This window comes from Schistocerca piceifrons, chromosome 7 (genome assembly GCF_021461385.2).
Source record: "Schistocerca piceifrons isolate TAMUIC-IGC-003096 chromosome 7, iqSchPice1.1, whole genome shotgun sequence".
Lineage (NCBI taxonomy): Eukaryota > Metazoa > Arthropoda > Insecta > Orthoptera > Acrididae > Schistocerca > Schistocerca piceifrons.
This window is the reverse complement of record NC_060144.1, coordinates 409,159,396-409,187,184: the sequence shown is the minus strand read 5'-3', so window position 1 is coordinate 409,187,184 and position 27,789 is coordinate 409,159,396. Positions and strand designations below refer to the sequence as shown.

General features: G+C 45.8%; 1 protein-coding gene across 1 annotated transcript in view; it reads left to right on the top strand.

Moving 5' to 3' along the window:
• The window catches only part of LOC124805737 (vicilin-like seed storage protein At2g18540), a 79,365-nt gene that overhangs the window by 31,642 nt on the left and 19,934 nt on the right, over positions 1-27,789 (top strand). Inside the window, exon 2 of the mRNA XM_047266306.1 lies at positions 12,170-12,389. Within this exon, the coding sequence (XP_047122262.1) occupies positions 12,170-12,389 (220 nt within the window). The remainder of the gene's footprint in view (positions 1-12,169; positions 12,390-27,789) is intronic.

The following is a 27,789-nucleotide window of genomic DNA, read 5'->3' as shown; positions in this document are numbered from 1 at the left end:
TTAGTCATGTAAAGCTGGTTCTTGAAACTATATAAGAAGGCTTTCTTGCCATAGTTTGTCTTCGTGTCTATCAGTTAAATTTCTTCAGCATCTCTGATTTCCCATTGATAGAGCTGGTGACTATTTGTGCTCCCCTTCTGTCTGCGTTCAGTATACCCACTCAGTTCTATTTGTGGAGTGTGCCACACAATGGGAAATTCTGGGATGGGTCGCACGAATGATTTGTAAGCAATCACCTTCGTGGAAGGATTGCGTTTCCCTGTATTCTACCGAGAAACTGAGTCCACCTGCTCTCTCCTCCACTGAGTCTAAGTGCTCGTTACACTTCATACCCCTACAGTTATACCAACGTCTTTGAGTTGGGTGATTGCACCAGTGACCAATAAGTGCTAGAGTCACAAGGTGGTAAGTTTTTCGTTTTGTGAAGGGCAGAATATTTACTTTTCCAAACATTTAAAGCAAATTGCCCATCTTCGCACAACTTTGAAATCACACTAAGATGTGACAAGGTTTATGCAGCTTCACACAAAATACTAAATTATGGATAACTGAATCATCTGCAAAAAGTCTAAGTTTACAGTTAATATTTACGCTAATTAATATTGTCCACAAGATCAGTAACATAAAGCATGAACAAGATCTCACACTTCCCCCCAGGGGGTCCACAACTCTTTTGTGGATACATGCGTGGCGAGCACGGGGCCCCGAGCCATTGCAGCCTTCTTTCTCTCCCGGGCTGCATTTCCTTTCCCTTCCCCTCCTTTCCCCTCCATACCCCTTTCCCCTCGCCCTCTCCTCTCCCTCTATTGGTGTCCTTGCTTATGTTGGCCCCCGCTATCCTCCTGGTTCTGTTGGTTTTACACTCCGGCTTTGTTGCGTAATCATCTCCTCCTTTTGGCATTCCTTGGTCCCCCTCTGGGGTTTGACCTCCATTCCAAAATTTCTCTTCCGTAGTGTGAGCCATTTGGGGAAGAGCACCTTACCTAGTGTCTCCGACGTGTGCCCTCCTAGTACATTCCACCTTTTCTTTTACGTCGTTGTCTGATGCTAGGGTGCATAGCCAGCACGGTAGCCAGCCCGTGTGGTGGGGTCGCTATGTACCCTTTTGGTTGAGCCCCCTGAACACACAGGGATCACACTTCTGATACCTGAGCTGTGACCACCTCATGCATGCCTTGGAGTGGTTGCTCGTCATCCTGGAGCATCGGAACTCCCGGCAATGGCCGCCGTGCCAGACGGCCCTTGCTGTGGCTGGGTGGCGCCCGTGAGGAGAGCCCCTGATCGGAGTGGGTGGTATCAGGGCGGACGCTATGCAGATGAAACGCATACGGGTCCAAAACTCTGGCCGCTCTTCTGCGGCCGTCTCTCTGCGTGGTAATGATTCCTCAAGTGCTGCTTCTCTTGCCCCTTCGGCCTTCCCTTCCGTGGCTACCCCCTGGGAGGAGGGTCAGGCCCGTCGTCTAGGGGCAAAACCTTTCCCCCGTTATCTAGTTTGCACCAGGACTGATGGAGATACTTTCACCAGTGTCAAACCTTTATTCTTTGTGGAACACATTGAAGACAAGTTCGGCGAAGTGGACTCCCTGAGCAAGATGCGGTCAGGTTCGTTGCTGATAAAAACTGCTTCGGCTGCTCAATCTGCGGCCCTTCGTGCCTGTACCCATCTTGGTACAATACCCGTGTCCATTACCCCTCACCAGTCTCTAAATATGGTACAAGGTGTGATTTTTCAGAGACCTCATCCTTCAAACTGATGAACTTCGGGACAATCTCGGACGGCGGGGTGTTCACTTTGTTCGGCGTGTTCAGAAGGGTCCTAAAGATAATCGTATTGATACTGGTGCCTTTATCCTGGCCTTTGAAGGGGATACCCTTCCTGAGAAAGTTCAGATTATGGTCTATCGCTGTGATGTGAAGCCGTACATCCCACCTCCTATGCGGTGTTTTAAGTGCTTGCGTTTTGGCCACATGTCTTCTCGCTGTTCCCAGGACCCTCTCTGTGGTGACTGTGGACGTCCACTCCATGAGGGGAGTCCCTGTGTTCCCCTCCTGTATGTGTAAATTGTCATGGTAGTCATTCTCCACGTTCAGCAGATTGCCCAGTCTATAAGAAAGAAAAAAAGATACAGGAGTATAAGTCCCTTGATCGTTTAAGCTACACAGAGGCCCGTAAGAAATATGCACGATTGCACCCTGTGTCCATGACATCTAGTTACGCCTTGGTTACATCTTCATCCCTTCCTCCCCCTTCCTTACCCCCATCCCGGACCCCTCTCCTTCCCCCCTCCCCTGCGGCTCCCACACCTTCTCCTCTGGGCGCTGCTCCCCCTCCCCATCCGGAGAAGTGTCCCACTCCTTCGGCGTCTGCCGGTCAAGGGCGCCTCTCCCGGGATGCCCCTTCCCGGCACCTTCCAGGTCAAAGGTCTGCTGCAGCGCGGCGACCGCGAGAGCCGCGGTCTATCGGCCCCCAGGTCGCCCGGTCTCTTTCTGTTCCTGATCTTGCTGCAGCTGGCTCCACTATGCCACACAGCCCTCCTCGATCTCAGCCTGAAAAGAAGAAGAAACATAAGTCCCGGGACAAAGAGCCTCTGGTGTCACCGGAGGTCCCTTCCCCGACTTCACAACCGGATTCTGACCTGTCGTTTATGGATGTCGCCCCCTCCTTGTCGGTGACGGGTGGGGACCCGGCGGTATGACTGGATTTAGCGTGTTCAGCCCTCATTTAAACCATCGTTCTGTGGTTCTCCAATGGAATTGTAATGGCTACTATCGTCACCTTCCGGAATTGAAATCCCTTCTTTCGTCCTACTCAGCAGCTTGTGTGGTTCTCCAGGAATCTCATTTTACTGATGCTCACTCACCGACCCTCCGTGGGTTCCGCGTTTTCTGTCGAAATCGGGTCGGACCCTTGCGGGCTTCTGGTGGCATTTGTACGTTGGTCCGTACAGACATTGCTAGCACGTGGATTCCTCTCCAAACTACATTGGAAGCGGTTGCTGTTAGGGTCCACTTAGACTCTGCAGTCACAGTTTGCAATCTTTATCTCCCTCCTGACAGGACTCTTACACCTGCTGCCTTAACCACCCTTCTTCAGCAACTTCCTCCTCCCTTCCTCCTCCTTGGGGATTTTAATGCTCATCATCCTTTGTGGGGCAGTGCCTTTCCATCTAGACGAGGTCTTCTTATCGACCAATTTATTGCAGACCACGACCTGTGCCTTCTTAATGATGGCTCCCCTACTCATTTCAGTGCTGGTCATGGTACCTTTTCTGCCATTGATCTTTCTCTTTCTTCTCCCTCTCTCCTCCCTTCATTACACTGGTCGCCACATGACGACCTTTGTGATAGTGACCATTTCCCGTTGATTATCACGCTCCCTTCCCGCTCCCCGATGGAGAGGTTACCTCGTTGGTCTTTCCACCGCGCCGATTGGCCTCTATATACTGCACAGGTCGAGTTTTCTCCCTCTTTGTCGGGTTGTATTGATGACGTCCTACGTGACGTGTCTGACGCGATTGTTCGCGCTGCTACCCTTGCTGTCCCGCGCTCATCTGGACAATTTCGTCGTCGGCAAGTCCCGTGGTGGAGTACGGCCATTGCCATTGCCATCCGTGATCGCCGTCGAGCTTTGCAACACTTTAAGAGGCACCCATCAGTAGCCAGCCTTTCTACCTTTAAGCGCCTTCGCGCTAAAGCCCGTTATTTAATCAAACAGAGCAAGCGGATATGTTGGGAACGATTCGTTTCTTCCCTTGGTTCCACTGTCCCTCTGTCACGGGTATGGGCTACACTTCGCTCTCTCCAAGGTTGCCATCGGCAGTCCACCCTCCCAGGCCTTCACCTCCCAGATGGCATTTGTACGGACCCATTAGTTCTCGCAGAACATCTTGCGACCCATTTTGCAGTGGCATCAGCGTCGGCCTCCTATCCAGCTGCTTTCCTTCATCAAAAACAGCAGGCTGAAGCTGTCACCTTATGTTTCACCACTTGTGAGTCAGAATCTTACAACGAACCTTTCACTGAATGGGAATTTCTTTCTGCTCTATCTTCTTCTCACGATACGGCCCCTGGCCCAGATTCCATTCATAACCAGCTGCTTCAACATCTCAGTGCTCCACAACGGCACCATCTTCTTCGGGTGTTTAACCGTATCTGGCTCCAGGGTGACTTCCCTTCTCAGTGGAGGGATAGCATTGTGGTTCCTGTCCTTAAGCCTGGTCAGAACCCCCTATCTGTTGACAGCTATCGGCAAATTAGTTTGACCAATGTTGGTTGTAAGTTACTTGAACGGCTGGTAGCCCGTCGGCTCACTTGGGTCCTCGAATCTCGGGATCTATTGTCCCCTTACCAGTGTGGCTTTCGAGAGGGACGATCTCCAATCGATCATTTGCTTCGCTTGGAATCCGCAGTTCGGCAGGCTTTTTCCCAGCGCCGCCATTTGGTTGCAGTGTTTTTTGACCTTCGCAAGGGCTATGACATGGCCTGGCGCCATCACATCTTACTAACCCTTCATCAGTGGGGTCTTCGGGGCCCACTCCCGATTTTTATCCGCCAGTTCCTGATCCATCGGTCATTCCGAGTTCGAGTTGGTACTGCTTTTAGTTCTCCACGGACCCAGGAGACGGGCATCCCACAGGGTTCTGTGTTGAGTGTCCTTTTCCTCATTGCTATCGATGGACTTGTGGCCTCTGTCGGTCCCTTGGTCGCCCCTGCCCTGTATGTGGATGATTTCTGCACTTGGGTTAGTTCCTCCTCGATGCCATCTGCAGAACGGCAGCTCCAGGTGGCTATACGGCGTGCCTCTGCATGGACCCTCTCACACGGGTTTCAATTCTCTCCTTTAAAATCGCGGGTGGTCCACTTCTGTCGCCGTACTACGATCCACCCTGATCCAGAGCTCTATCTCGCTGCACAAAGATTGCCTGTGGTTCCACAGCTTCGTTTCGTAGGTCTTCTTTTCGACAACAAGCTCACTTGGCTGCCCCATATCAGACTCCTGAAGGTAGGATGTTTCCGTAAACTCAATGTCCTTCGCTTCCTTGCCCACTCCTCTTGGGGTGCGGACCGTTCCCTCCTCCTCCGTCTTTATCGTGCTCTAGTTCTGTCACGTTTGGACTATGGTTGTCAAGTTTATGGTTCAGCTGCTCCTTCCACGCTGCACGTGCTGGATCCGGTCCACCATCGTGGTATCCGTTTGGCCACCGGTGCCTTCCCTACTAGCCCTGTTGATAGTCTCCTGGTTGAAGCTGGGATCCCGCCCCTTTCTGTTCGGCGGTCCCAGCTTCTGGTGCCTTATGCCCTTACTATCCGTTCTTCTCCCGCTCATCCTTCCTATTCTATCCTATTCCCAGACCATGGCCGTCGCCCGCCCGACTCCCGCCCTCGGGCGGGTTTACCGGTTGGACTGCGCCTTGCGTCTCTTAACCGTGATTTTCGGCTTCCTTCTTTGTCCTGTCTTCCTCGCTCCCTCCCCTCCACTCCTCCTTGGTTAGTTCCTCGGCCTCGAATTCGGATGGATCTCTGCCGCGGTCCGAAAGATTCCATCCCCCGGTGGTGTTCTGTTCCTTTTTCCGCCAAATTTTATGGGAGTTTCGGGATGCTGTTGTTTTTTACACTGATGGCTCTAAATCAGCTGATGATGTTGGGTATGCCTTCACGTTCTTTGTTGGAACGGAAAATCATCTACTGCCACCCTCATGTGGGGTGTTTACTGCGGAATTGATGGCAATTTCCCGGGCCCTTACCTTTATTAAACAATCCCAACAAAACCGCGTTTTTTTATGTACGGACTCGATGAGTGGCCTTCTTGCTACTGACCGGTGTTTTTCGCGCCATCCCTTGGTCTCTGCCATCCATGACCATCTCGCTGATCTTCACCGTGCTGCTTGTTCCATTGACTTCCTATGGGTCCTGGGCCATGTGGGTATCCCGGGTAATGAGCTCGCTGATCGTTTGGCTGGGGGAGCAGTTACTTAACCCCCGTTTTCTGTAACCCCTCCTGCAGCGGATTTACGGCTTCACATCAAATCCCACTTTGCACAGTCATGGGCCAATTCTTGGGAGGCTACTCCACTGTCTAATAAACTTCGTGCAATTAAGGTGAATCAAGGCCCATGGCGTTCTTCCTTTCGCCTCTCCCGCAAGGACTCGACCACACTGTCGTCTCCGCATTGGCCATACCAGGCTGACCCATGGTTTCCTTTTGCGTGATGAGCCACCCCCGCTATGTGGTTGTGGAGCCTTCCAGTCAGTGGCCCACATTTTGGTTGAATGCCCCCTTCTTTTGGCTCTGCGTGCTAAGTACAGACTCCCCCACACTTTACCTTTGATGTTGGCTGACGATTCCCGGATGGTCTCTCTGGTTCTAGGTTTCCTCCGGGAGAGTGGTTTTTATTCTCAGTTTTAAAGTTTTTAATCTCCCTCTGGTGTTGGGGCAGGGCGGTGAGTGTTTGGGTGTCTCCCACTGTAGGCAGTGTTCAGAGATTCCCGATTCACCTCCCTGACCGGAATCCTCTTTTCTTTCCCTTTTACTCTGTTTTTACCCCTTCTTTTTAAGGCTTGGTTAGTTTTTCTATTCCCATCCGTACTTTCTGCATTATAGCAGTTGTACCTTTTAAGTCACAGGTGGTCTTGCCTATGCTGTTTCAGCATAGTGTTGGGTTCGTTCTCTTGCCAACTTCCCTCATTTGTTTTTACTATTGACAACGTGACTGCCCTTTTACGTTTCCCCTATTTCCGTTTTATTGTTCTGACTTTTCTGAGATGTCCCGTTAGCAGAATGGAGTCTATTTGAAACAAGGGACTGATGACCTTGCTGTTTGGTCCCTTTAACCTCAACCAACCAACCAACCAACCATCCACCTTATGTTTCACCCCCTTGTGAGTCAGAATGTTACAACGAACCTTTTACTGAATGGGAATTCCTTTCTGCTCTATCTTCTTCTCCTGATACGGCCCCTGGCCCAGATTCCATTCATAACCAACTGCTTCAACATCTCAGTGTTCCACAACGGCAACATCTTCTTTGGGTGTTTAACGGTATCTGGCTCCAGGGTGACCTCCCTTCTCAGTGGAGGGATAGCATTGTGGTTCCTGTCCTTAAGCTTGGTAAGAACCCCCTATCTGTTGACAGCTATCGGCCAATTAGTTTGACCAATGTTGGTTGTAAGTTACTTGAACGGATGGTAGCCCATCGGCTCAATTGGGTCCTCGAATCTCGGGATCTATTGTCGCCTTACCAGTGTGGCTTTCGAGAGGGACAGTCTTCAATCGATCATTTACTTCGCTTGGAATCCGCAGTTCGGCAGGCTTTTTCCCTGCGCCGCCATTTGGTGGCAGTGTTTTTTGACCTTCGCAAGGGCTATGACACGGCCTGGCGCCATCACATCTAACTAACCCTTCATCAGTGGGGTCTTCGGGGCCCACTCCCGATTTTTATCCGCCAGTTCCTGATCCATCGGTCTTTCAGAGTTCGAGTTGGTACTGCTTTTAGTTCTCCACAGACCCAAGAGACGGGCGTCCCACAGGGTTCTGTCTTGAGTGTCCTTCTTTTCCTCATTGCTATCGATGGACTTGCGGCGTCTGTCGGTCCCTTGGTCGCCCCTGCCCTGTATGTGGATGATTTCTGCACTTGGGTTAGTTCCTCCTCGATGCCATCTGCAGAGCGGCATCTCCAGGTAGCTATACGGCGTGCCTCTGCATGGACCCTCTCACACGGGTTTCAATTCTCTCCTTTAAAATCGCGAGTGGTCCACTTCTGTCGCCGTACTACGATCCACCCTGATCCAGAGCTCTATCTCGCTGCACAACGATTGCCTGTGGTCACACAGTTTCGTTTCCTGGGTCTTCTTTTCGACAACAAGCTCACTTGGCTGCCCCATATCAGACTCCTGAAGGTAGGATGTTTCCGTAAACTCAATGTCCTTCGCTTCCTTGCCCACTCCTCTTCGAGTGCGGACCGTTCCCTCCTCCTCCGTCTTAATTGTGCTCTAGTTCTGTCTCGCTTGGACTATGGTTGTCAAGTTTCACCTGCTCCTTCCACACTGCACGTGCTGGATCCAGTCCACCATCGTGGTATCCGTTTGGGCACCGGTGCCTTCCCTACTAGCCCTGTTGATAGTCTCCTGGTTGAATCTGGGATCTCCCCCCCCCCCCCCACCCACACCCCTTTCTGTTCGGCGGTCCCAGCTTCTGGTGTCTTATGCACTCACTATCCGTTCCTCTCCCACTCACCCTTCCTATTCTATCCTGTTCCCAGACCATGTCCGTCGCCCACCCGACTCCCGCCCTCGAGCGGGTTTACTGGTTGGGCTGCGCCTTGCGTCTCTTTGCCGTGATTTTCAGCTTCCTTCTTTGTCCTGTCTTCCTCGCTCCCTCCCTTCCACCCCTCCTTGGTTAGTTCCTCGGCCTCGAATTCGGATGGATCTCCGCCGCGGACTGAAAGATTCCATCCCCCCGGTGGTGTTCCGTTCCTTTTTCCGCCAAATTTTGTGGGAGTTTCGGGATGCTGTTGTTTTTTACACTGGTGGCTCTAAATCTGCTGATCGTGTTGGGTATCCCTTCACGTTCTCTGTCGGAACGGAAAATCATCTGCTGCCACCTACATGTGGGGTGTTTACTGCGGAATTGATGGCAATTTCTCAGGCCCTTACCTTTATTAAACAGTCCCAACACAACCGCGTTTTGTTATGCACGGACTCGATGAGTGGCCTTCTTGCTATTGACTGGTGTTTTTCGCGCCATCCCTTGGTCTCTGCCATCCATGACCATCTCGCTGATATTCAGCGTGCTGCTTGTTCTATTGACTTCCTTTGGGTCCCTGGCCATGTGCGTATCCCGGGTAATGAGCTCATTGATCGTTTGGCTGGGGGAGCAGTTACATACCCCCCGTTTTCTGCAGCGGATTTACGGCTTCACATCAAATCCCACTTCGCACAGTCATGGGCCAATTCTTGGGAGGCTACTCTCCTGTCTAATAAACTTCGTGCAATTAAGGTGACACCAGGCCCATGGCGTTCTTCCTTTCGCATCTCCCGAAAGGACTCTACCACACTGTGTCGTCTCCGCATTGGCCATACTCGGTTGACCCATGGCTTTCTTTTCCGTGATGAGCCACCCCCACTGTGTGGTTGTGGAGCCTTCCAGTCAGTAGCCCACATTTTGGTTGAATGCGCCCTTCTTTTGGCTCTGCGTGCTAAGTACAGGCTCCCCCACACTTTACCTTTGATGTTGGCTGACGATTACCGGATGGTCTCTCTGGTTCTCGGTTTCCTCTGGGTTCAAATGGCTCTGAGCACTATGGGACTCAACTGCTGAGGTCATTAGTCCCCTAGAACTTAGAACTAGTTAAACCTAACTAACCTAAGGACATCACAAACATCCATGCCCGAGGCAGGATTCGAACCTGCGACCGTAGCGGGCTTGCGGTTCGAGACTGCAGCGCCTTTAACCGCACGGCCACTTCGGCCGGCAGTTTCCTCTGGGAAAGTGGTTTTTATTCTCAGTTTTAAGGTTTTTAATTTCTCTCTGGTGTTGGGGCGGGGTGGTGAGTGTTTGGGTGTCTTCCACTGTAAGCAGTGTTCGGAGATTCCTGATTCACCTCCCTGACCGAATTCCTCTTTTCTTCCCCTTTTACTCTGTTTTTACCCTTTTTTTAAGGCTTGGTTAGTCTTTCTTCTCCCATACGTACTTTCTACATTATAGCAGTTGTACCTTTTAAGTCACAGGTGGTCTTGCCTATGCTGCTTCAGCATAGTGTTGGGTTTGTTCTCTTGCCAACTTCCCTCATTTTGTTTTTTACCAATAACATGACTGCCTTTTTCCGTTTTATTGTTCTGACTTTACTGAGTTGTCCCATTAGTGGAATGGCGCATATTTGAAACAAGGGACTGATGACCTTGCTGTTTGGTCCCTTGAACCTCAACCAACCAACCAACCAACCAAGATCTCACACTTCATTCTACATCTGTGATTGACTATCCATAGAAGGTAACTTGTGTCCTCCCTACCAAGAGAGCTCAATCCAGTCACAACTGTAGCTTCATAGCTCCTAAGGAGTTTATCTCCCAAGTGTAGATATGGTATTGAGTAAAATGTTTTGTTGGGAATGAAATACTGCATCTACTGAATGCTTTGATTGACAGCTGTCAATATGTCATGTGAGAAAACTAGGAGTTGGGTTTCATATTATTGATTTTGGAATTCATGCAGATCGACATGGGGGTCATTCTGTTAAACACCACATTGTTTCCGCTCAAAATAAGAAATAAGGTATCATTGATATTGGATGGTAATTTTGTTGTTCACTTCCACTACCCTTTGGGCACAGTTTACCGGAGGGATCTGCATTACATTGCAGTTTCTGGATGGGCTAACTCACCTGAAAGTTCAGTGAACACTGAGATTACAAATTATGGGATAGCGATGTGTAAACATACAGATCGCAGTAGTATAGAGTACACAACGTATAAAAGAACGTCTTGATGGAGGCATCATTTGTACTTAGAGGCTTCATGTGAAAAGGTTTCCAATGTGACTGTGCCACGCAATGGGAGTTACGACTTTGAATGTGTAATAGAAGTTGGAACAAGATGCATGGGACATTACATTTCAGAAACAGTTTGGGAATTTAGTACTCAGATCCAAAGTGTCAAGAGCATACTGAGAATACCAAATTTCAGGTATTGTCTCTCACCTTGAACAACAGTGGCCAACGGCTTCTATTTCATGACAGAGTTGTGTCCACATAGTTGCCAATGCTAACAGACAAGCAACGCTGTGCGAAATAACCACAGGAATAAATGTGGGACACATGGTGAACATGTTCATTATGACTGTGCAGCGAAATATGGCGTTAATGGACTGTGGCAGCAGATGGCCGATGTGCCTTCGCTAACAGCACATCACCTGCAGTGCCTCTCCTGGGCTCAAGACCATAGCAGTTAGACCCTAGACTGAAAACCGTGACATCGTGAGATAAGTCCAGATTTCAGTTGGGAAGAGCTTGTAGTAGGGTTCCTGTGAGGCAGATCCCAAGAGGCCAAGGACCCAAATAGCCAAGGCACTGTGCAATCTGGTGACGGTTCCATAACTATGTGGGCTGTTCGTATGGAATGAACGGAGTCCTCTGGTTCAACTGAACCGATCATTGATTGGAAGTGGTTCTTTATGTACTTAATGTTCCCAAACAAGGATCTACTTTTATAGATGACAGTGCAATGTCACTGAGCCATAATTATTTGCGATTAGTATGAAGAACATTCTGGACAATTTGAGCAAATGTGGGCACCTAGATCTCTGACTTTAATCCCATCAAACATTTATGGGACATAATAGAGGTGTCGGTTTATGCACAAAATCCTGCAGCAGCAACAGTTTTGCAATAATGGATGGCTATAGAGGCAGCGCGGATCAGTATTTCTGCAGTGGACTTAAAGTGAATTCAGTCCATGCCATGTCAAGTTGGTGCACTAGACTGGGTACAGAGCTCTCTGACGTGGTTTTAGGTCTCACATGACTTCCATCACCTCAGTATAGATTCTAGTAAAGATTCCATCGGACCCTCAAGCATTGTTAGACTTAAATGGTATCAGTTGTTTCTCAACACCACATATAGTCCCTCCACTTTTCAGTGGCGTGAGGATTAAATCGGAGCAGTTCTCTTAGGTTTTCTTTTGTAAAGGATTATTTGAATACTGAGATAAGCACTTCTGTTTTTGTTTCGCTATCCTCAATTTGTCTTATGCTCGTCGTCTCGCGATAGCATTCTCGGTTCCTGAGCACGGGGTCCTAGGTTCGATTCCCAGTGGGGTCAGGGATTTTCACCTTCCCTGAGATGACTGGTTGTTGTCGTAGTCTTCATCATTCATTCCCATTACAGTCGGAGGAAGGCAACAGCAAACCACCTCCATTAGGACCTTGCCTGGTACAGCAGTGCAGTTCCCTCTGCAGTTCCCTCTATCGTTCCCCTGTGCTCTGTCAAGAAGCATGGGACTTCATTTCCACATTCCACCCTCAATTTTTCACATCACATCCCCAATGCATGGACACTTTGGTGCCATTAACAGCCTTAACATACGACAAGAATAACTTACATGCAAAAATAACATGTAAAAACCTACTTAATATGTTTGTGTTCGGTTGTAAGGCTATACCGCCTGTGTGCTTGCAGCTGCTTGGCGCGACACAGTCTTCAGCCCGGCGCTGGGGCGCGCATGCGCGGCGGTGGTGGGGGTGCTGTCCGTCGTGTGGGGGTGGCTGGGCATGGAGCGCTACTTCCTCCACGAGGACGTCGTGCCGCCGTCGGCGTTCCTCTGCAGTTTTGGGCTGTTCATCGCTGGCTGCCTGGTGCTCTTAGCCTTGGCCGTCATCGCTGTCGCAACAGCGATTCAGTCGCTGTGGATGCGTGTCTGAGGGACCCCATCAGCTGCCGGCCTTTTTGATCACCGACTCGCGGCGATATCTCGCCAGCTTAGTTATTTTTAGTTTGACATCATGTAGATCATGACTTTTAAATTATGCATTTTTAAAACTAAGTACATGACATTTGATTGCTTCTGGAAATTTTAGACGAGAGGTATAAAGGCTAGAAACAGGAAGACATGATACAGTATAAAAGTGTTTGTTTGAAAACTTGTTAGACAAGCAAATAGATAAATGGGAAAGTGTCGTTAAAACATGATTGTTTCAAATGGGATATAGAAGTTTAGAGCCAAAGTATTCGCAAAATTGCGTAACAAAATTAATATCCTCCTATATCAGTGGGAAGTTAGAGAATACAGTGCAATCAGAACTGGGAAAGTATTTTCAAGGAGGCCACGAGTGGGAAGGCTATGGATATGGGTAGAATAAATCTTGACCTGATACTAGTATTAAATGGAAACAGATTTCTGCAGTCAGTGAATAATTGGTGCTAGGGGAAATCCCAGAGGAAAATCTGGTACCAAGAAATAAAAATACGTAAGACAGATATTGGAATGCTAGTATTACAGCGCTCTATCCACTTCTCTTGTTGTACTAGAGGAACAGCGAGACTTCGGTAATAGCACGTATTGTTCTAAAACATCCAATACAAGAGTTCAGCACATCACCATTACTGCTCTTACTAAACAATGAGAATGTAATTGAGAAATGTTGACAATGTACCTCTAAACACGTTGAATGCTTGTACAATAACGCTAACATTACTGTAAACGAAGAATTGACTGTTAACCAGAGATGAAAACAGACGTGGTCCCACAATGTTAAAGATCAACAAATGACATTGCAACTGCGTTCAGAGACAGCAAAGGACTTCGAAGAGCAGTTAAACGAACGGACAGTATATTGAAAGGAGGATACAAGGTGAACATCAACAAAAGCAAAAAGAGGATAATAGGATGCAGTCTAATTAAATCAGGCAATGCTGAGAGAGTTAGACTGAGAAACAAGACACTTAAAATCAAAGTTTTGCTATTTGTGCAGCAAAATAACTGATGGTCGAAGTGGAGGATATAAAATGCAGACTGGCGATGGCAAGAAACGTTTCTGAAGAAATTTAACATAGAATGTAGCTTTGTCAGGAAGTTTTTTTTTGTTGAAGGTGTTTGTGTGGAGTGTCAACATGTATGCAGGTGAAACATGGACGATACAGTTCAGACAAGAGCAGGAGCTTTTGAAATGTGGTGCTACAGAAGAATGCTGAAGATTAGATGGGTAGATAATGTGACTAACGAGGCATTGGGGAGAAGAGGAACTTGGGTCACAACTTGGCTAAAAGAAGGGATCGGTTGCTATGACTCATTGAGGCATCAAGGGATCGCCGGTCTACTACTGGAGGCAAGCGTGGAGGGTAAAAATGGTAGACCAAGAGATGAATAGAGTAACAAGAATTAAAAGGATGTAGGTTCCTAGAGTTTCTCGGAGATGGACGCTTGCTCAGGATAGAGTAGCATGTCGAATTGCATCAAACGACTCGTCGGACTGAAAACACCACATCAACAGTTCTAAAAGAAAGAAATCGTAAAAGTATGAAGTGTGGACCTAGGAATGAAAAAATTCATTAACATTCAAATTTTTGGCAGAACTATGGGAAAAGATAACACTGAGTGTATGATGTGGTGGCTAAGCCTGCTCTTTTGTATGGTACTGAAAACTGTATTCAAAAAAAGAGGAACAAGCACTTGAGACAAGGTGTGTAACAAACATTAAGGGACACCAGATAACTAGACATGAGAACGAAGATAGAGGCGAGGCACTGCCGACAAAATTAACATACAAAAATGCAGTCTGTTCAGGATAGGTCGTCACGTTACCATGACGTTCATGGTTTCGGCCATTTGGGTCTAACGCGAATGTAGACTTTCTTCGTATAATATTCGTCGTCAGAAAATAAGTTTGTGGATCGAAAATTTCGAAGTGAGGTGTTGTCCTGCCCCAAATTGTAGCAGCAGTTTGTCTAAAGGCATCAGGCTATCTAGGTTTCCTACAGACAGAGATCGGAGAGAAAAATGTTTATAGAATTGTAGGAAAGACAAATGGAAACTACACATCACATATTTCGTGAGGTGCGTAAATTATACAGTAAAGTAATAAAGGCTGAAATATCGTCTTTTCCACAAAATACATGTCTACGTTTTAAGCTTCAATCGGCGGATTCACACCTGAGTTGGAGAGATCTGATGGAAGAAGACTGTTATACTCCAATGCAGTTCCTACGAAAATCTGACGTCCGAACTCCACCGAACCCAGTCTCTTCCAAAAGAAAAAATCCAACAGCAAGGACACTAACCAAAGTTGCTTATAATGGTGAGACATTCATAGAGGTTGTCCAGTTTTCGTGTTCTCGACAAAATGCTGCTGTTAATTTTGTTAGGTTGTTGAATGTAAGCCATTAACGTACGTACCGTTACAATCACTTTATAGCCCTAAATGTTAGAGCACCAAATTAGAAGCGAGAAAAATTTGATCTGAAAATAAACTGTGGACGGTCAAATTTATATAAAGCATTCCTGTTTAAAACTCTGCTGCACTGAAATTTGTCTGTTGATAATTAATATTGTCCTGGCCTGAATTGTCAAGAACACGAATTTGTACAGTTTACCTTGTAATGTAGTTCGTAAAGTCTTTATTATGAAGAGAGAACTTGAATACAGCAATTTTGAGATTGGGAATGTTCTAAAAAAGCAAACTCGATTTCATACGTGAGTGCATGCCCTGGTTAAATTGTCACTGATAAAATAATGAAACTGTAACACTTTTGATTGGCCGACGTACTGGTCTGTTTGAAGGGAATACAGGCATAACGCTGGTAAAATGCTGACTGAAAAGCCTACTTCAGCTTTATTCTTTCGTTGAACAGTTTCAGTTGTGGAGTAGTTTCCCAACTCTATATTCAGTCACTCATGTATCTGAGGAGGAAATTTCTGAGCAGCAATAGATGTTCAGTGAAACTGAAATACTGCTGTGAATTTATAGCTGCAGGAAGACTGAAAGCAGAGGTAAGATTATACACTTTATCTAATGAGTACTAAGATCCAAAAATGAGAAATGGATTATAGTAATCACCATTTACATTCTTACTTTCACAGATGAAGATGAAATAAGAGAACTGCAATGCAGTGAAAGTTTAACAAGCTTTTACATACAGGCTAGATTAAGTACGTAGTTCCTGAATGAAATTTTTTTAAATGGTCAAATGAAACGGATTTACTGTGAAAGTGAAATTTGATGTTAACTATAAACGATTCAACAGTGTTCGCTGTGCTTGTGTGAATAAACGTTCTGCATAAGACTTAATTTACAAAGTTTACTTACAGTTCCTGCAAATAAATTGTATTTATGTACCCTTAATTATCGAAAATGCTGAAGTGGGAAGTGTGGCATCAGATGTACTGCTACTAAGGGATGGGATAAGTTACAGCATCCAATGCTAAGTCACTATTGCTACACGACACCTTGTCATTGCTTCTCCGTAAGTGTTTTAATGTATACTTTGACTGGGAGTGAAGAGCAAATGAAAATAATAGCTGAACCTGCTCATGGTATGAAGTGCACAACTAAAGTTTTGCCGTCTAAAGGCCACAACACAAAAATAGTTTGGCGCATTGAATTTAAATCTGTACTTCTAATATTACTATGTATATTGCTTTTTTGTATTCCCAGAAAGTGAAAATTGTCAAATAATACAAATCGTTCATTTTACATATTTAAGAGGATCTGCACATTTTACATCACACAGATACAACTCATTCAGACAGCAAGAATAAAAATTTAAAATACCATGTTACTTTATTTCGTAAGCTCTATTGCACATAAGCACTATTTTTATCTTTCTGCTTCTGCTTCTGCAAAGATAAAATGTAAAGTGTTCACTTAAAAATTCACAATGAAACAAAAATTTGTACTATTTGGAATTTTCTTTACTGAATCTCTGCATAATCCTTACGTCATTTCGAAGATTGGTTTACTTTGACAGTGTGAAAAATTGCGATGGAGTAAGCTGGTTATGCAGAACTGGGACCTCACCCATCGCAATACAGGTGACTTCTGGATTAGGTTACAACCCGTAAATTCTTTCCTGCAACAAAAGGAAAATAGGGCCTTTTCCTCAACAAAATTCTGCTTTCCCAAGGTGTATCTGGGAAGCAGGACAGATAGGTGGAAATTTTGTATTTCAAGCCCAATATTAGTAAAAAAGTGAGCGGTGTTGGTGGTGGAATAGCGTACCTCGTGTACTTAGCCTGATAGTTTCACCTGCCAGAATTCTGCCTAAGCACACGAAACCAAGGACCTTTGCAGATGAGTTACTGGTGCTTTTCACGTGATACGTCACACCGCTTCCGTTTAGTTTTTATTGCTCACTCGGCTTACAGGAAGGATTAAAATGTCAAACAGTAATGTCGCAGTTTATTGAATATTATCGAAATCAATCGTCTGGAACTGGTATTTTCATATTCACGTACTGTAGCTATACAAATTTATCTACATAAAGATAATACCTGTATTATTCAAAACGTGTAGCTGTCTGTCCGGTTGATGCAGTGGCATATGTACAGTAGACCACCAAGGTAGTCCTTGACAGATTAGTGAAGTATTTACGTTAGCAGTTGATGGAACCTTTATGAAGCGTGTCACTACGCTCATAAGTGAAGAATGTCGACGTTGCGCATGATCAACATTTAACGTGAAAAGTTTAGGATTTACACGGTACGCAAATGGTCCTCAGATAGGTAATTGTAGAGTGGGTCTGCGTATATGCCTGGCGACCTTCCAATGTGTTATCTGGTCTAGCCCCAATACGGTAACTCCATAAGGAACAATGTTCAGACCTATCCTACATAGAATTTGACAAGTCCCACCTGAGCGTGTTCCGTAGTAAGCATTAAATTTTGAGCAAACTGGAAGCATTTTAAACAAACTGGAAGACGGAACGTATGACGTTAATACACAGCTCGAAGGTTTGCACCACCTTTATATCTCTGAACATCAGTGTAAAGAGAAGGGAATAAACAAGCCTTGTGAACTTGTTACATGTAATTAAAAACCACCTCATCAGTGTGTTAGGACATGCACATCTGAAACTAAATAAAGATCTTTAACTTTCAACGGATCTGTGTCTAGCAGAATACAGTTCGGAACAAAGCATGGACGGGCGTACGACTAGTAAGACTTCGGTAAGACCAGACGACACAGCAACCAACATACCAAAAGTGTCAACTGTATCAATTTAATTGTGAACTCAATTTTTATAACAGACAGGTAGTTTTGTCGTGTTCACAGAACACATTAACGCCAATGGCAATTGGAGATCTTCGTTTGGAAACCATTTCGACAACGTAACAAGTTGAACGACGCTGAAAGTTTCTTAGAAATTATTTAATGAAACTAGACAAGACAGCATGTTCAGAAATCTAGATTCTAAGGCATACCTTAAGTTAACTGACCTCAAATATTCCCACACCACCTCAGAGGATAGTGATCTGAGATACAGATGGAATCTTGTGTGCCACGTGATCTTGATAAATATATCATCATTTAAACCTATGTAGGTGTTAATTAGTTGCATAAGCAGCGGAGTGGAGAGTGGTGGCATGACCCTTGTCAGGAAGGGTGGGGTAGGTGAAGGGGAGGAGGGAGGTAACAGCGAAGCCGAAAAGTCCTCTCCGCATGGTAGTTTCATCGGATAACTATTGAGACTACATAGGCACTTACGAAAAATTTAAAGGCAAATGGGTAAGTGGAAGTGGTTCAAAGTAGTTACAAAATTTGAGACAATCTTAAACTAGGGCTACTTGGGATTGTCTTCAGCCCAAAAACAAAGTAGTTGTGGTCTGTTGTCATAGGCAGCAGTTAGACAAGTGTTGGTACTATGATTTTGTGGTAGTTAGCAGCAATGTCTTTGCTACAGATGTTCATATATTGGCCAACACAGCCTCTGTTCTGACTCGTTTATAAGTCAAAAATTTTCTTTCACTCTTCCGATTTTCTCTACATGGAAAAATCAAAGAAGAAAAATCGTTAGTTTTCCAAATTTGATACCATTCACAACTTCATTCAAAATCAGTTTAGCGTTATTATAAAATAAAGCATAAGTACCTCGATTTAAAAACGTAGCTTACAAAAGTGAGATACTTGAGACCACAGTTAACGTGATTTGGACTAATGTGTAACTGAACCACATTTCTGATCTTAAAAGGCGATATTAGTGTTAGCTCAAATTGCTTGTAAAACACACATTTACAAAACTAGATTGCTGTTTGTAAAGTGTAGTTCATGGAAGGATTCTCGAATATCTACCAAATAGAAGACGCGGTTGCTCTAAACCAATGCATGAACTACGCCAACGTCTGTAAATGGGCAACATTTGATATTTTGCTCTAAATGTGGGAAGACGTAGTTGGAAAATTTAAAGCTACAAACCCTATGTAGTCTTTCTGCAGTCACTTTGAAGCACAACATATTAGGCACAGCTATTCATGTTATGAGAGATGGAGGGTTGTCAAAGAAAGGTGACTCCTTGGAAACATAATTAAAAACGATGCATTAAATATTTTTTCATTAAGTACTGCTTACTACAGAAACTCGCTCAGGTAAAGCAAATACTGTGCTGTACTTTGCATATCACGTAGTAAATGTGTGATAAATATGATTCATAGTCGGCTGCTTCAGTTGAATTTCTTTATTGCGGTAGGTCTTTTTTGATTCTAGCACAAAACTTCAAATTCATCTATACATTTCATACAGGGTGTTCAGACATTCCCATTACAAACTTGTAGGACTTTTAGAGGGAAGTGAGTAGATACTCTGAATTTAACCTATGTCCGGAAATGTACACTTGACAGCAAAAAGTGGGTCACTGCCCAATACAACCAACATAACGTAGCTGTGTTTGTCATCTAACAACAAAACCCCGTGGGGTACACACACAATGGGTACCGCAAGAAACTACTAGAGACCAAAGGTCTTTATGGGAGTCAAAGCGTCAACTAATACAGTGATACAAGACATATTAAACACGTTCTTAGTGATGAGACAACCCATAAGTCATAAACTAACCTTAATTACAAGTGATATTCCAAAAGTTCTGAGAAAACGGATTATTTTACGTATATCGTACAGTAATCCTTAGTCAAAATTAAATACTTGAGACAATACATGGAGTTGCAAAGCTGTGCGGCAATTGGAAAAAAAAATTTTTTTTTCGCTCTCGAAATGGTTTTCCATCCACGTGCTGAACGTCGCTCAACGGCGAGTGGCTCTGGAAACTGGATATTGGACGAACCAGTAAAAAAAAAAGCGATTAACGGCAACAAGCACTCTACAGAAATCTCAACATTAACAGCGAATCACCAGTAATATGTTCAGCCGGCCGAAGTGGCCGTGCGGTTAAAGGCGCTGCAGTCTGGAACCGCAAGATCGCTACGGTCGCAGGTTCGAATCCTGCCTCGGGCATGGATGTTTGTGATGTCCTTACGTTAGTTAGGTTTAAATAGTTCTAAGTTCTAGGGGACTAATGACCTCAGCAGTTGAGTCCCATAGTGCTCAGAGCCAGTAGTATGTTCTCGAACCACAACAGCTACGTGTACACAAATTTGAACATTAACTGACATGACAAACGTCGTCGTTCTGGACCTCGATTCAAACCCAGCACCTATAGCCATTGCTAGCTAAGCTTTCTCTGTGCCTTAGTGAGACCCGATCACTAGGCATAAAGAGACGTGAAGTATAGACGTTTGCACCAGTGTCGGTTATCAATTCAGATCCTGAAAATAAATGACTAAAACGTTTGTACTGAGCTGGGAATCCTGTCATAAGTTACCTTCCTGGGGACTACCCCCAACGACGTTTAATATAGGTCATTCACAAGGAACAAGGTATGCTCAAGTTTAAAATTGAAATGCCATCATGTAAAGCTTGACATGGATGCGAACATAGCACCTAATCGGATTGTTAACGAAGTACATAAAATCAGAAGTTAAATATCAAATGTTTTCACCAATACCGAGATGTTGGAACCTTAAATGACGATAGAATTGTTCTTGCCTGACTGGGATTCGAGCCCAGCATCTAGCGCCGTCGTTTTCTAGCCAGAAACAGACGATAGCCTAAACAGCTATGTTTGGTTCACCAGTAGCGATAAGTGTGCATGTTTAGCTAGACATCAGGCGACGAAAAGTTCTGTGCTGAATGGAATTCAAACCCGGAACACGTGGTCATGAAGACACTTTAACTATCAAATTCTTTTCCAATAATAGCTAGGAGGAGTGGCATGTTTGTACTTTAAATGTGATGGAAAATACTCTGCTGGCTAGAAGTTGAATTCACAACATATCGTATTCGGTGATCACAACATGCACAATGTCAAACCCAAATCCGTTTTCGCCAGTAGGATGGAGAGGAATGTTTGAACTTGAAAAGATGTAAGGAAACGTTTGATCTTGTAATGTTGTGATAAAAAGCTCATCAAGTGGCTGAGTTGAAACGAACACGCTACAGCTGACAACACACGAAGAAACGTTGAAAAATGCGACTACTTTTCACTAGTAGTGCGGAGTGCACATACTAGTGCTTGAAATGAAATAATGAATATTTTGTGCTGATCAGGATTCGAAGCCAGATAGGTGCCTTTCGAGGAGGCCTAGAAGAGTTTGCAATCTTGGAAAACGCAGTGAAATCGAATTCGAATCCCAGTCCAGCGCAACAACTTTCAACGTCTCAGTTTCAAATAAAGTAAGAGCCTTGTGAACTTACATGGCCATTGGTTCATTAAATGAAATACGTTATCTAGTTTACGACGGCTTGCTGGTGACAGTCTCTGCCCTCCGGGGTTTCTCCATCTGTCACAGCTGAAACGAATGCCGCTCTGCCCCAGTCGGCAGCTAAGGGATGCTCACTGGAGTTCTGCGCTTGGCGTTACTAGGGGTGAAAGTGTGCGTGTGCGTGTGCGTGTGAGTATAAAGTCGATATTAACAACGAGTAAACCGTTAGCGTATTGTGTGGACGGAGGGTGTATTCACGGATGGGGGGAAAGAGAGATGTATTTGAAATAACAAAAACTACTGTGACGGTGATTAGTTTGTAAGTATCTAGACAGGGTATAAATGAAATCAAAATAGAATAGTTAACAAACTGTATATTCAAAAGAAACCCACTTGAATTAAAAAGGCAACTCAAAGGAAAACTAACCCATATTGTATCTTTTATGTTGCCAAATTATCTTCCACTAGCTCCCAATGAGGAAAAAGAAGACATAACAAAACATTCTAAGGACTCAATATTTTATCCAGAATTCATTATTTTGTACTTCTATCATGGTCTTGGCATAGAATGTATAAGCCGTCGGACGTAACAGCCTGAAGAAGCTACTTCCTCCCAGGCTTCCAGGACGCAGTCCCAAAGAGTGTCCGCAGTAGTTGGTTGGTTGGTTGGTTGGTTGGTTTCGTGGCCAGTTCTCTGTTAATGTTCTGGCGACCTCAGCCCACATGTTTTCCATGGGGTTCTTATCAGCCGCCCGTGGCGGCCAGTCCATGACGTTGACGCCAATCGTGGAGAGCCGCTGCTGAACAAATGCAGACTTGTGAATAGGAGAATGGTCCTCTCGAAGTGTGACGTCCCCTTTTGCGTACAGCATTCGCACTGACGGAAGCATCACATTTTCCAGTATGTGGGAATACTGCACGCTGTCCAGAGTTCCTTCTATCCGGTGAAGAATTCTCGCCCCTCTCGCAGAAATCCAACCCCAGCAGGTAACAGATAGCCGGCCACTTCTCGTCGTGGTTACATATTCGCGTCGACGGCGAGTCCCTTGACGATTCGTTGACCGTCGTTACTCGTGGAAAACACCTTCTCATCAGCGAAAATGACGTTGTCCCACGACGCCCTCAGACGAAGCTCCGCAAATGCTATCCGGTATAAAACGTTGTCTTCGCTGAGCTCTTGTTTCACGGCGGATCGTCGTGCATGCAGTCCAGCGTCCCTCAGCCTTCGGCGAATCGTGTCACTGGAGCCGGAAAAGTTGGTCTCCCGCCGCAACTGCTTCGCGTTCAGAAAAGGATTTTCTCTGCTCCTAGACACTAAGTCCCTGTCTTCCTGCTGTGAGCTCACTATCTTCCTGCCTGAGCCAGGAGCCCTGTTGGTGGTGCCTGTTTCAAGGCAGATCCCCCACCATCTCGTTGCAGTGGTATGAGGTACACCATACCGCCTGCCAGCTTCTCTGATGGAACATCCTTCTTCGATGAGACCGACGACTCTATCTCGAATAGTGAGCCATTACGGCAGACAGCCTGATGCGTATTTCCGCTTGCCGCTCTTATACTGATGCCAGGAGAGGAAGTAAACATTTACGTCAAACGGAGCGGCAGAGGCATGCGGCGCAGCCGTGCTGGCTCGTCCCGGGCTGTTGGCCCACCAACGCTCACTTGCGTCCCGCCTCGGCCAGCCTGGCTGGCCCCTAACTCGCGAGCCGTGGCTAGTACAGACCCAAGCCGCAAGGCCACTATCATCCCTTGAAGGATCAAAAGTTACACTTAACCTACCTAAGTCTGTAGTATAAACTAACGTAGCTGCAGCTATTATGCTATAACATGTGCACGCACACCTACAGTTGACGATTCATTCAAATATTTCACGAACAAAACGTTCAAAAATTCATTCGTTTTAAACATAGCTACCACAAAATATTTCCCCTAGCTAGCAATAGCATGCGCAGGAAACTATTCTTTCTTCTAAGCGCTCTGCATTGGATGTAGCCTTATCAAAACGTGCATTCAACCATGACAACTACGCGGAATGTAAAAGTAAACAGGTTTGGCGGCAGCTTCTCCAAATAATAGTATATACGTAGTATATAATACACGTTTTGTGCACTTATAACTGTCTCTGAAACAATACGTGCTGCACGACGGAAATTACTTTCTGCTGAGGCACTTCTTTTACAACTACTAGAGATCATTGTTCCTTACGGCAGTCAATCTACTTGTAAATTAACACCATGATATCGCAGATATTAGGCAGCACGTTACTAGGGATGAGAAAGGCCTTAAGATTTGCAACTAAACGTGCTACTCCTAGCTACTACTGAATAAGAATTTGATTATTAACGTGTCTTCATAACCATGTGTGCTGCGTTCGACTCTGTCAGCATCGTTTTCATCACCTTATTTCTAGTTAAACGTGCGCACATCTCGCTAATGGTGAACCAACATTGGACATTTCTCGTCTGTTCCTGGTTAGACAACAACGGCGGTAGGCGTCGGGTTCGAATCCCGGTCAGGCAATACAACTTCAGTCGTCGCTTAAGGTTCCAACCTCACTACTGGTGACAAACTGTGATATCTCCATTCTGATTTTACCAACTTATTCAACAATCCGATTAGGTGCTGGGTTCGCATCCTTGTCACCAGCATTACATGATGGCAGTTCAATTTTAAATATGTGCATCCTTTGTTCCTTGACCATGCAACAATATACAACGTCTTTAGAGGTTAATTACCAAGAAGGTAATTGTCATGTCGGGGTTCCTGCTTTCGTACAAACATTATCGTCATTTACGTTCAAGTTGAGAATTTATAACTGATAACAGTGCAAACGTCAATATTTGACGTTTCTTTCTGCCTAGTGATCGATTCTCGATAAGGCACATAGCTGTCCTTGGTTAACAATGGCTTTACGTTCTGGGTTTGCACCCGGATCCAGAACGAAGACGTTGGTCATGTCATTTAAAGTAGAGCTTTGTGTACAAGTAACTGTTGATGAGTAATGTAAACAATGATATTACTTGCGATTCGCTGTTAATGTTGGGATTTCCGTAGAGTGCTTGCCGCCGTTAGCCACGTTTTCTTTTAACTGCTTAATGTTACATAAAGTTGATGCGAAACCACTCCCCGTTGAACGTTGAACGACGTTTAGCATGTGTTCGGTAAACCTTTTAGACAGCAAAGAACTTGTTTCCAATTGCCATACAACTTTATAAATCCACATACTGTCTCAAATACACTCCTGGAAATGGAAAAAAGAACACATTGACACCGGTGTGTCAGACCCACCATACTTGCTCCGGACACTGCGAGAGGGCTGTACAAGCAATGATCACACGCACGGCACAGCGGACACACCAGGAACCGCGGTGTCGGCCGTCGAATGGCGCTAGCTGCGCAGCATTTGTGCACCGCCGCCGTCAGTGTCAGCCAGTTTGCCGTGGCATACGGAGCTCCATCGCAGTCTTTAACACTGGTAGCATGCCGCTACAGCGTGGACGTGAACCGTATGTGCAGTTGACGGACTTTGAGCGAGGGCGTATAATGGGCATGCGGGAGGCCGGGTGGACGTACCGCCGAATTGCTCAACACGTGGGGCGTGAGGTCTCCACAGTACATCGATGTTGTCGCCAGTGGTCGGCGGAAGGTGCACGTGCCCGTCGACCTGGGACCGGACCGCAGCGACGCACGGATGCACGCCAAGACCGTAGGATCCTACGCAGTGCCGTAGGGGACCGCACCGCCACTTCCCAGCAAATTAGGGACACTGTTGCTCCTGGGGTATCGGCGAGGACCAATCGCAACCGTCTCCATGAAGCTGGGGTACGGTCCCGCACACCGTTAGGCCGTCTTCCGCTCACGCCCCAACATCGTGCAGCCCGCCTCCAGTGGTGTCGCGAGAGGCGTGAATGGAGGGACGAATGGAGACGTGTCGTCTTCAGCGATGAGAGTCACTTCTGCCTTTGTGCCAATGATGGTCGTATGCGTGTTTGGCGCCGTGCAGGTGAGCGCCACAATCAGGACTGCATACGACTGAGGCACACAGGGCCAACACCCGGCATCATGGTGTGGGGAGCGATCTCCTACACTGGCCGTACACCACTGGTGATCGTCGAGGGGACACTGAATAGTGCACGGTACATCCAAACCATCATCGAACCCATCGTTCTACCATTCCTAGACCGGCAAGGGAACTTGCTGTTCCAACAGGACAATGCACGTCCACATGTATCCCGTGCCATCCAACGTGCTCTAGAAGGTGTAAGTCAACTACCCTGACCAGCAAGATCTCCGGATCTGTCCCCCATTGAGCATGTTTGGGACTGGATGAAGCGTCGTCTCACGCGGTCTGCACGTCCAGCACGAACGCTGGTCCAACTGAGGCGCCAGGTGGAAATGGCATGGCAAGCCGTTCCACAGGACTATATCCAGCATCTCTACGATCGTCTCCATGGGAGAATAGCAGCCTGCATTGCTGCGAAAGGTGGATATACACTGTACTAGTGCCGACATTGTGCATGCTCTGTTGCCTGTGTCTATGTGCCTGTGGTCATGTGATGTATCTGACCCCAGGAATGTGTCAATAAAGTTTCCCCTTCCTGCGACAATGAATTCACGGTGTTCTTATTTCAATTTCCAGGAGTGTATTTAATTGTGCCTAAGGATTACTGAACCATTTATGTGACACATTAGTTGCCCTATAACGTTTGAAATGTCACTTACTGTAATTAAGTTTAGTTTAAAAACGTTAAGGACTGTCTGATCTCTTCCGTACTATCGTGGTGTTACTTTACATCTGGACGGACTATCATAAAGACCGGTGTTCGCTAGTAGTCTCTAGCGGTACCCATTGTGTATCTTACGACTGTACTGTGGAGGATTGCGACGATGTGCAACACATATATGGTATGTTGGTTGCATACAGTCAGGTGCTGCCTACACGTTGGAATTCAGGCGTGATCCACTTTTTTGCTGTCGAGTGTACCATACCAGTGCTACAACCGTTTGAAAATGTCGGTAACGCGACCACTTTTACGAGTGATTGATTGGGCGTGATCCACTACATCACTTGTTTTACAGCTCCACTCATTAATAGCTACACTCGTTGACGGAATCTCCTCAATATGATGCAGTACAGCTTCGTCCATTTCGGGTGTCAGACGTCTACTTAAAGCACCAGTCACGCCTGCCGATGGTTAAGGTACGTTTTCTCGAAGCTTTTTGCATAATTGTGGAGAAAAGAATACGTGATGGAGACCTACGGTATGACGACCTTGGTAAAGTCAAATGACATCAGCCAATCAGACCTAACCACCCTCCCCCAATCATGACTAGCCTGTTGTGTACCTACAGAGCAAACTTGTTTTCAAACGGCTGCAGAGGAAAACGGTAAGTTTTCGCACATATGTTTTTACCGCGCGACTGCTACGGTCGCAGGTTCGAATCCTGCCTCGGGCATGGATGTGTGTGATGTCCTTAGGTTAGTTAGGTTTAAGTAGTTCTAAGTTCTAGGGGACTGATGACCTTAGAAGTTAAGTCCCATAGTGCTCAGAGCCATTTGAACCACATATGTTTTTGCTTAAAATATTCTGTACTCACTTCTCTCTAAAAGACCTAGAAGTTTCTAATTTTTACGAACACCCTGTATACAAACTGACGCAGTAGCTATCGGATGTAGCATTACTGGTATAACACACCTTCTTAAACACGTTAGAAGAAAAATGTTTGTCATAAATCCACTAGTCAAGAAAATTACATAGGCTATCACCACAGATATGTCGATGACACATTGTTACTAGTAGATGGGATAACACTGACATGCAACAAACACACAGAGCTCTAAAGCGGGGACGACCAAGATTGTCGCTCGTGGGCATGCTTGGGACTGAGCGCCAAATTGCTCATCCTCGCTTCACTTTTCCCGCACCGCCACGCCGCACGGAGCGCGAGGAGAGGGAAGATGGGAAAACAGCGAGCACGCTGTATGTAGACTGCACTACAATCGTACTTCATATGACTTGGTTTTCCATTTAACTTTCCTCGACCACACAGATCACAAACAAGTTTTCAGTATTATGTTTAGCACACCGAAGATGGTTCAAATGGCTCTGAGCACTATGGGACTTAACTTCTGAGGTCACCAGCCCCCAGAACTTAGAACTACTTAAACCTAACTAACCTAAGGACACCACACACATCCATGCCCGAGGCAGGATTCGAACCTGCGACCGTAGCGGTCGCGCTGTTCCAGACTGTAGCGTCTAGAACCGCTCGACCACCCCGGCCGGCAGCACACTGAAGACATAATTTTTATCTGGTATGGACTGTCTGCATACAGACACAGAATTTTAGTGTTTCGCTTAAGTTGTCACGTAATCGTGACTTAGTTCCATAATCGGAAAAAGGTCTTTCACACAAGTATGTCGATCTAAACATTGTAGAACTGTCGCAACCTCATTATGGAGACGTGGAAAATGTACCTGAAAAAAATCAATTTAGACGTCCTGGACAGTTTTGATGTAAAAAGATTTGTAATGAACACTGGAATTACCTTGGA